The sequence below is a fragment of the Mirounga angustirostris genome, unplaced genomic scaffold, assembly GCF_029215605.1.
Source record: "Mirounga angustirostris isolate CCGP_5_RB_7025 unplaced genomic scaffold, mMirAng1.0.hap1 SCAF_15, whole genome shotgun sequence".
NCBI lineage: Eukaryota > Metazoa > Chordata > Mammalia > Carnivora > Phocidae > Mirounga > Mirounga angustirostris.
The window spans coordinates 59,953,123-59,962,455 of record NW_026991723.1 but is presented as its reverse complement, the minus strand read 5'-3'; the positions used below and the strand labels follow the sequence as shown (position 1 = coordinate 59,962,455).

Here is a 9,333-nt window from a genome sequence, read left to right as displayed (position 1 = left end):
GCTCGGCTGCGCCTCGGCTCCGGCTCCCGCGGCCCGCGCTGCTGTGGGCGACGTCCCGGAAAGCCCCCGGAGAGGTAAGAGGCGGCCGGCTCGCGGAGGCTGAGGGCGAAGTTATTCCGCTCGCGTCCCCGGGATGCCCGGGGCCCCGAGGAGGGGGCGGCCCGGGCGCCTGGAGGCTGCCTCTCGGGGACCTGGGGCGCTTCCCGAGGTGACCCGCAGAGCAGGCGCCTCTCGGTCCTGGCGGAGGCTGAGCACCTGGCCCTGGCGGGACCGGGACGGGGTGCCCTCAGGCCGCCCGCGGCCCGGCGCCCCCGCACTCTGCTGGCACCTGGAGGCTCTGCCGCGCGGGAGGAGAGCTGTGCCTCGTTTTCCCAGCCGGTAACACGACCCGGCGGCGAAAGTGGATCTCCGCGGTTGCCTTCAGCCTTGAGGTTTTCCGAGTGTGTAATTGAAGTCGAAGAGGAAGAAGCAGATTCCTGGGGTGAGAAGAGCCCCCACCCAGGGGCGTCAGGGGCTGGGCACCTACTATCAAGTGTCCTCTGTCTTCTGTGCAAAGCGCAAGTCTCTCAGTCCGTTTCTCCCTCTTTAAAGTAAAGGTGGTAACACCTGCCCTGCCTCGCTCTTAGGACTACCGTGGAGAACAGGTGGGAAAGCCATTTGAAGAGCCGGAACTCTGGAGTCAGACCTGGGTTCAAGTCCTAGTTCTGCCACTTACCAGCTGTGTGATCTTGAGCCAGACAAAACCCTCATCAGTTCAAAGAAGATAATAATAGTACTTAGCTCATGAGGTTGCTGTGCGGGCTTACCTGTGCAAAGGGCTTAACACAGTTTCCGGCACCGAAGTGTTCAATTATTAATATAAATACTGTTCAGTTAATTTAGTAAACTAAAGAGTGCTTCACATGAGGGGTGTTTAGAATAATCACACTTCAGTTTGTATATATTTAGTCCTAAAAGAGTACTGTTTTGGTTCCCTAAGAGGCCAAGTGGGATCCTTTCCCCTTTTCTCTTTCTGGGCCCCCTTTGCCTTCTCATTTACAACTGGCATGTGAACCTGTTGTTCCTACCAAATGAGTCAGGCAGGATGGAACATTCATGTACTGGAGCAGATGGGTATCAGATTCCCTTTGAGGGGAAAGAAAAGTGCCAGGCATGTGCTGCCACCAAAAAAAGCACAGTACAGTGATTGACTGTTAGAGTAGGAAGATGCCTGGGAAACTGTCTAATCCAGCTGTCTCCTTTTGCACATGGAGAAACTGGACCCAGAACGAGGACAGGACTTTCATTCTCAGTACCCGACAGAATGTTGGCACTGGGTGGTAGAAAGAACACATACTGTTAACCAGACCCTGTGTTTTCCCTGAGTTTTAAGTTAATTCATTTACTCAACAAGGATTTGTGGAGACCTACTGTGTGCCTGTACACCTACTAGGAGCTAGGGGAGAAATCTATCTCCCTCTGCCGGTTCTCAGTACATTTTATAATGACAATAAGTTCTGTCTCCCAGCAAGCTTTCCTCTTAGCAGCTGGCCCCAAGGGACAGAAGCACACAGGTCTGAATTATTTCATGGTAAGTCACAGTGGTCCCTGAGCCCTCGTTGAAGCCTCTAGAAACTGAAGAAAATGCTGCTTTGTCAGGGCTTTTAGGAAAGGATTTCCTTCTGGTCTGGAGCACTTGGAGTTCTTTGTCTTTCTGGTTTCAGGCTTCTTATTGTTTTTAGATTTCTGAAAAGAGCCACCCTCGCCACAGTGCCTTCATTTTGGTTTCCATGGTTATCAGATGAATTGTTTTTATGATAGCACGAGTAGCTGTTAAGTAATACATGGTCAAGCAGTCCCCAGTTCACTGTGGGTTTCTGTTCCTGGTGGTGGTCCTCTGGTTTTGTTTTTTTTTTTTCAGTGCAGTGCATTCATACTATTCCTTCCTCCCTTTTTCCTCCTTCATTCTTTCCTTTAACAAACATGTATTGGTGCCAGGGCCAAGAGGAGTGGGAATAAGTAGAAACAGAGATAAAAATAAAGATAGACCCTGGTTTGGGGAACTCGGAATCTTTGGGGGGATAGTCTGAGGGTATTACCACATGCAAGGGCAGATCTGGGCCTCTGATAAAGGTGTAGATTAGGAGCCAGGGAGAGCTCTCAGAGGTGGGAGGGAGGGTCCTGGGCAACCAAGAAGACATCACATAGTAGGGGTGCCTGGGTGGCTCAGTCAGTTAATGTCTGATTCTTGATTTCCCCTCAGGTCTTGATCTCACGATCATAAGTTCAAACCCCACATTGGGCTCTGTGCTGGGCATGGAGAATACTTTTAAAAAAGAGAGAGAGAAGATATCACATATTAAGATGCTCTTCAAGGAAGATGTAAAAGAAACAAGTTCCTTTTACATGTCTCAGTCACATAATAGTAATAGATGGTACAAGAAACTTGTTTCAGTTTGCCTTAATGAATGAACCTTCTCTTAAGTCACCTATCATGGGCTTTGTTTGAAATGCCTGCTAATTTCTCTTATTACCCTCATTCTGTTAGTTTAGTGATGTATTACTTTCCTACTCATACATATAGTATTGTGTGTATAAAGGTAGATAATAGAGACATTTGATTAAGATTTTGTCTATTTCAGATATTTAACCTGTGTGTCTCATTTCACCAGTTGGGTTCTAATGCAGTCAAAAATTTCTTTACTTTTCCAAGTAATCTCCCAAGTCCTTTAATGCCCTCATTGGTGAGAATTCTGATGTCTCCCACTTCCAAGCTCCCTGGGGGCTTAAACAATCCAAAGAAGTCAGTCTTATTTCCACTCTCCAGAGGAAAAAGAACTCCAGAGTCTGAGCAGTCCACCCACATTGTTATTTCTGACACAGCTATATGGTATCACTATTGAAGAGCTGTCCTGCATGCTCCAAGGATGTGTGGTCACTGCTGCTCAACGCCCTTATTGGACCAGGTTCCTGCCAGCTTGATCCCATGCTTGGATTCCAAGGTTAGAGCTTTTTTAGTTTGTGCTCACATGCTTTGCCATTTTCCCCTAAAGCATTGCACTCTGGGCAGTGTGTTGAGCGTGTCACCAGGCTGGTTTCCCCCAGTCCTCTAGTGAATTCTCTTTGGGGGTATACAGGGCCCTTTTGTGCTAGCAGCCTTGGTCAGGGTCACCACAGACCACTCAGGAGATTACCCTATTTTCAAATCTTTTGTCAGGGTTTGGAGGCTCAGTGCATTCCTAACCTTAACCGAAGGTATTTTGGCAAATTGGTTCTACTTCCTCTCAAGGATTCTGCCTACCAAGAATTCTCAAATGGCATATAGCTACCCTACGACTTTGGGTGCCTACTCGACTTTTCATGTAGAAGAGGGGTCCTCTGGTCACTCTTGGCAAAGCACATATCTGTTCCCAGGAGACTGTTTCTCCACCTGTAATCCCAAGAAAAGTAGGCATTGTTGCAAATTTAAATGGCGTGTACTCTGTTAAGGATTTAGGGGCAAAGTTTTAATTTAAAAATGCAGTTCCCTCAACTTTTCTAAGAATCAGACAGTAATCGGTATGTTTATTTCGATGTCTTTATTTACTTGACTTTATTAGAGCGTGCAAAAGCTCGAGAACGCGCCCCCTCACAAGTGAGGAGAGGGGCAGAGGGAGAAGTAGACTGAGCAGGGAAGCCCGACACAGGGCTGATCCTAGGACCCCAGAATCATGACCTGAGCTGAAGGCAGACACTAAACCAACTGGGCCACCCAGGCGCCCCTCATTGTCTTTATTTTAAACTTTAAAAATATGAGATAGAAAAATGCATGCAAGGAAACCCCACAAATGTATGCATAGTTTAACAATTTTGAGGGAATTATGGAACCACCACCCATGTCAAGAAGTGGAACATTGCCAATACTCAGTAGCACCCCTTCCAAATCATAACCTCCTTCCCAGAAGCCACTACCTTGACGTATGTGATAATCATTTGTTTCTCTTTGTTTCATCACCTATATTTCCATTCCTAAATAGTATAATTTTACTAGTTTTTTAACTTCATACATAGAATCATACTGTGTGCGTTCTGTTTTGGCTTCTTTTGCTTCGTTTGTGTGCTGCATCCATGAGGTTACCACGCTTATTTTCATTGCTAACAGTGTTTCATGATATATGTCACAATATATTTATTCGTCCTCTAGTTTACGGATACTTGTGTTGCTTATAGCTTCTGACTACCAAGAACAGTGCAGCGGAGAACATCGTTAGACATTTTCTGTTGTGTTTGTGAAGCTTCTGTAGGTAATGTGTCAGAGTGGAATTGCTTTGCTAGATAATGCCAGTTTTGTTTGTTTGTTTTGTTTTTTCCAAAGATTTTATTTATTTATTTATTTTTGACAGAGAGCACAAGTAGGCAGAGTGGCAGGCAGATGGAGAGGGAGAAGCAGGCTCTCCACTGAGCAGGGAGCCGGAAGTGGGTCTCGATCCCAAGACCCCAGGATCATGACCTGAGCCGAAGGCAGCCACTTAACAGACTGAGCCACCCAGGCACCCCAATAATGCCAGTTTTCTAAGTGATTGTACCCATTTACTTTCCTACCAGCAGTATGTCAGAGTTCCAGTTGCTTTACACCCTTGCAAATACTCAGTATTGTCCGTTTAAAATTTTTAAACTCTTCTCATGGGTCTATAATAATTTGTGGTTTTACTTTTCCTTGGTTACTACTAATGTTGAGCACTTTTTAATTAATTAATTGGATAGCCTCTTTCTGAATTGCCTATTCAAGTTTTTTGCTTGTTTTTCAGTTTTTCTTATTGATTTGTTGGAGTTCTTTTTTTTTTTTTTTTTTTAAGATTTTATTTATTTATTTGAGAGAGAGAGAATGAGAGACAGAGAGCACGAGAGGGAGGAGGGTCAGAGGGAGAAGCAGACTCCCCGCCGAGCAGGGAGCCCGATGCGGGACTCGATCCTGGGACTCCAGGATCATGATCTGAGCCGAAGGCAGTCGCTTAACCAACTGAGCCACCCAGGCGCCCTGGAGTTCTTTATATATTTTGGTTAGTAGTCCCTGGTTGGTTATATGTTTTAAGAATATCTTCTCCTACTCTGTGACTCTCTTTTCACCCTCCTAAATAGTGATATCTTAGAACCTATTCTGTAGATGCAGGGCCTGAAGTGGGGATTCTTGTTCAAGTGGTGTATTGGGAAACATGGTCAGGAAAAGGAGAATGAGGGAAGCAGGATGGGGGAGGAGGGGAAGACTGCTATAACCAGGTGAGGTGGCAGTTTTCCAGAGAAGGGACATTTGTGTGTTGTTATCAGCTGACACTCCTATCAGGAGGATGGGTGTACTGGCTAGTAGAGACCCTGGTTAGTTTACTAATAGTATTCTCTACACTCCATTGAGATACATTATTTTCTTTCTTTCTTTCTTTCTTTTTTTTTTTTTAAGATTTTATTTATTTATTTGACAGAGAGAGACACAGCGAGAGAGGGAACACAAGCAGGGGGAGTGGGAGAGGGAGAAGCAGGCTTCCCGCCGAGCAGGGAGTCCGATGCGGGGCTCAATCCCAGGACCCTGGGATCATGACCTGAGCTGAAGGCAGATGCCTAAAGACTGAGCCATCCAGGCGCCCCAAGATACCTTCTTTTCTTTTGTTAAGTTCACTTCACCCAGATACAGCTCCAGGATTCTGGTTGGTTACAATTTCTGGGAACATTTACAAGAGGAAGGTTAGTGGAGCATGCTATAATCCCTGCTTCCACAGTCAGTGCAAAAATATAAGTAATGCCCGTTACCTTCCTCATCTACCATGCATTCTAGTTTCCTCTCCTTTGTCCCTTGAATGCTTGGAGAATTCAGTGACGGAGCCATCTGGTTCTGGAAGTTTGTTGTCTTTTGTTGTGTTATTTTTGACCACAGATTCAGTGTTTTTAATCTAACATAATTTAAAATTTTTCTTCTTAGTTTTATTAAGTGATATTTTTCCAGGAATTGGTCCCCTTAAAGGTTTCAAATTTATTTATATAAAATTGTTTATATTTCCTTGTTATTTTAATGTCTGCAACATCCGTAGAGATGTGCCCCCTTTCGTCCCAGTTTCATTTTTACGTTTTCTCCCCTTTACTCTTCCTTAGCTTCAGTAGAGTTTCCTTTCAAAGAACCAACTTTTGTCTTCATTGATATTCTCCATAGTAAGTTGGTTTGCTGTTTCATTAAGTTCTGCTCTTATTTTTTTCATTCTACTTTCCTTGGAAATATTTTGGGGTGTTTTTTTCCCCAAACTTCTTGAGATTGATGCTTAGTTCATTCATTTGTACCCTTTTTTTTAAGATTTTAATTTATTTACTTGAGAGAGAGTGAGCGAGAGGGAAAGCATGAGCCGGGGGAATGGCAGAGGCAGATGGAGAAGCAGCCCACCCCACCCCCCACTGAGCAGGAAGCCCATTGTGGGGCTCCATCCCAATACCACGGGATCATGACCTGAGCTGAAGGCAGACGCTTAACTTCCTTTTGATTCTTTTCATTTAAGGCCACACATTTTCCTCTAAATATTGCTTAGTAGATACTCACAAGTTTTGATATGTGGTATTTTAGTCATTTACTACTAAATATTTTTTAATTTCCATTGTGATTTCCCCTTTGACTCATAGGTATCTTAGAAGTGTGTTTCTTGGGGCGCCTGGGTGGCTCAGTCGTTAAGCGTCTGCCTTCGGCTCAGGTCATGATCCCAGGGTCCTGGGATCGAGCCCAGCATCAGGCTTCTTGCTCAGCAGAGAGCCTGCTTTTTCCCTCTCCCTCGGCCTGCCTGCCTGCCTGCCGCTCCCCCTGCTTGTGCTCTCTCTCTCTGTGTCAAATAAATAAAATCTTAAAAAAAAAAAAAAGTGTTCTTAATTTTCAAACATATGAGTATTTTCTGGTTATCTTTTATTAATTGATTATGGTCCATGAGCTTGTTCTGTATAATTTTAATCCTTTGAAATTTGTTGAAATTTTTTTTAGAGTTCTGTTTATGGTCTGTTTTTATAAATATTACATGCGTGCTTGAAAGTAATGTGGCTTCTGCAGTTACTGGATTCAGTGTTGTGTATTCCATTAGGTCAGTTTTATTAATTCAAATCTTCTTTATCCCTTCTGGTTTATTTTTACCTATTCTAGCTATTAAAACGAGAAATGTGTTAAAATATCCAACTGTGATTATGAATTTGCTTATTTCACCTTTTAGGTTTTTGCATCTTTGAGCTGTATTATCAAGTGTGTACAAATATAAACTTATTATATCTTCCTGGTGAATTAACCTTTTATCATTATAAGGTTGCCCTTTTTATCTCTAGCTAAAGGAATGGTGGGTTTTTTGGTTGGTTGGTTGGCTTGGGGGTTGGGGGGAGACCTTAAACTCTCTTTTATCTGATACCAGTGTAGCTACACCATCTGTTTTTGGTTAGTCTATGCAAGGTATATCTTCTCCCATCCTTTTAGTTTCATTCTTTCTGTGCTGTGTGTTTTAGATATGTCTTTTATAAGTAGCATGTGGGTTTTGTTTTTTTATCACCTGTTTTTGTCTCTTAATTTGAAAATTTAGTCCATATTTATTTAATATGACCACTGATGTCCTGAGGGTTAAGTCTGTCTTAGTATTTTATGCTTTTAATGTATTTGTCCTGCTAGTACTCCATTTTGTTTGAGCTCTTCCCTCCTTTTGGTATATTTTTAGTCATTTGCTCTTTTTCCTTCTAGTTTGGACATTATACAGTTGCTCTTTTTAATGGTTACCCTTGAAATTTTAATTTAACCAAAGTTGATAAATTTGGGGAGGTGATAAATATCCCTACTCTTCTTTTGGACAGTACAGGGACCTTAGACCACTTGATCTCTTATTTATCCCATCCTGCTTAGTGGTAGACTAGTTGTAACACAGTGTGTCAGCTTTGATTAGAGTCGTTTAAGGACCCACAGACAGAACAAATGTGATGAGGGAGGAAAAAGATGAGAGAGCAAAGAATTTGAGAAGATGATATGATTTTGTCAGGACTCTTGGTTGCAGATGATCAACTTACTAGACTCTCTGAACTTTAAAAAGAAAATCTGTTCACTACTGCATAGCTGGATCCAGGAGTTCAAAAAATCTTTTTAGGACTATCCCCCTCTCCATCTCTCTCAGTCATTCAGCCTTGCGTGTCTTAATTCGGCTTCATTCCTGAAGTGAACTTTTCCAAGTTGTCCCCCTTGCTGGCAGGAGTGATGGGATCTTCTGATTCTACCTTGGGTCAAGTATGAGAGGGTTGAGGCACTATGAATGACAGCCCCACCTCTAAATGGACTAAATGGAGTGGGAGCAGCGTTCCTCTGAGGAACCAGAAGAGGGGAGGTATGCTGGGCAGACAAAAGTTATAGCTACCACAGTCCACCATGCCGAGTAGCGACTTGGAAGAGTAACACACAAAAAGAAGAGGGTGTGATTGGAATTAATTCAGTTAATCTGTACAAGAAAAAGGGAGAAGACATCACCTCTTCATGAGCCCATTGACAGGGAAGGAGGAATCTGGTCAAATGGTTCCTTCACCCACCAACCAATGCCAATGACAGTGTGGGTGGTCCACAGCAGCAGAGATGAGGAAGAGCGAGTGTGGGGCTCTCTAGTATGTGGAGATATATTCAACATGTCATCTGTGGTGCTTGCTATTCCCATGGCCCTTTCTAAGAGAAACTTCTTCATCCACAACTCCTGTTCATGTCAGGAGTTCATGTTCAGAACCATGTTCTCTACCATAAAAACTTGCTCTATTCCTACTCCCTAGTCAGAAATTCCTGGGCCAGAGCTGAATGTCAGACCCAAGAACAGCCAATTCATAGGCTTACCAAGGACCTGTGATATGACCTACTGGGAAAAAGATGTGTGTTCTTAGAAATTTGAACTGGGGATTATGGAAGAGCACTTAACTACAGAAATTGAAGCTAAAATGCCATGTAGAGAGAAGCCATGAGGTAGAGTCAGGCCTTTGAAGAGTCCTGGCTAGCTGGTATTATGGGGAAGCAGAAGCACTGAGATAGAGAAAAGTGTGTATAGACTCCAGGTGAAAGGAGAATGGTATCGACCCATGAGGAATGGCTGAGTCATGTGATGAGCCCCCACAGGCTAGCTGCTGAATTTGTTACTGCCAATGACTGCTCTGAAAAGAAATCTCACTGTCCTTGTCACTGGATGGTCAGCAGCTACAAAACTTGTTGGCTTGGTGACAGTAAAGAATACACCCACTGCTTGGCCCTGGGTCGGTGTCTGCATTGTTGGCCAGGGAGCAGGGCATTGGGTTCGGCAGTGAGCTCCACTCGCTCTATGCTCTCTTTGTTCCCTACCTCACAACAGAAAACCC

General features: G+C 43.8%; 2 protein-coding genes across 2 annotated transcripts in view; both read left to right on the top strand.

The window, feature by feature from the left end:
• Positions 1-9,333, top strand: part of TOMM5 (translocase of outer mitochondrial membrane 5) — a 43,597-nt gene that overhangs the window by 17,219 nt on the left and 17,045 nt on the right. The window lies entirely within an intron of this gene.
• FBXO10 (F-box protein 10) overlaps positions 113-9,333 on the top strand; it is a 52,594-nt gene continuing 43,373 nt past the window's right edge. Inside the window, exons 1-2 of the mRNA XM_064579184.1 lie at positions 113-481; positions 2,863-2,981. Coding sequence (XP_064435254.1) covers positions 2,907-2,981 — 75 coding nt within the window. The 5' untranslated portion in view covers positions 113-481; positions 2,863-2,906. The remainder of the gene's footprint in view (positions 482-2,862; positions 2,982-9,333) is intronic.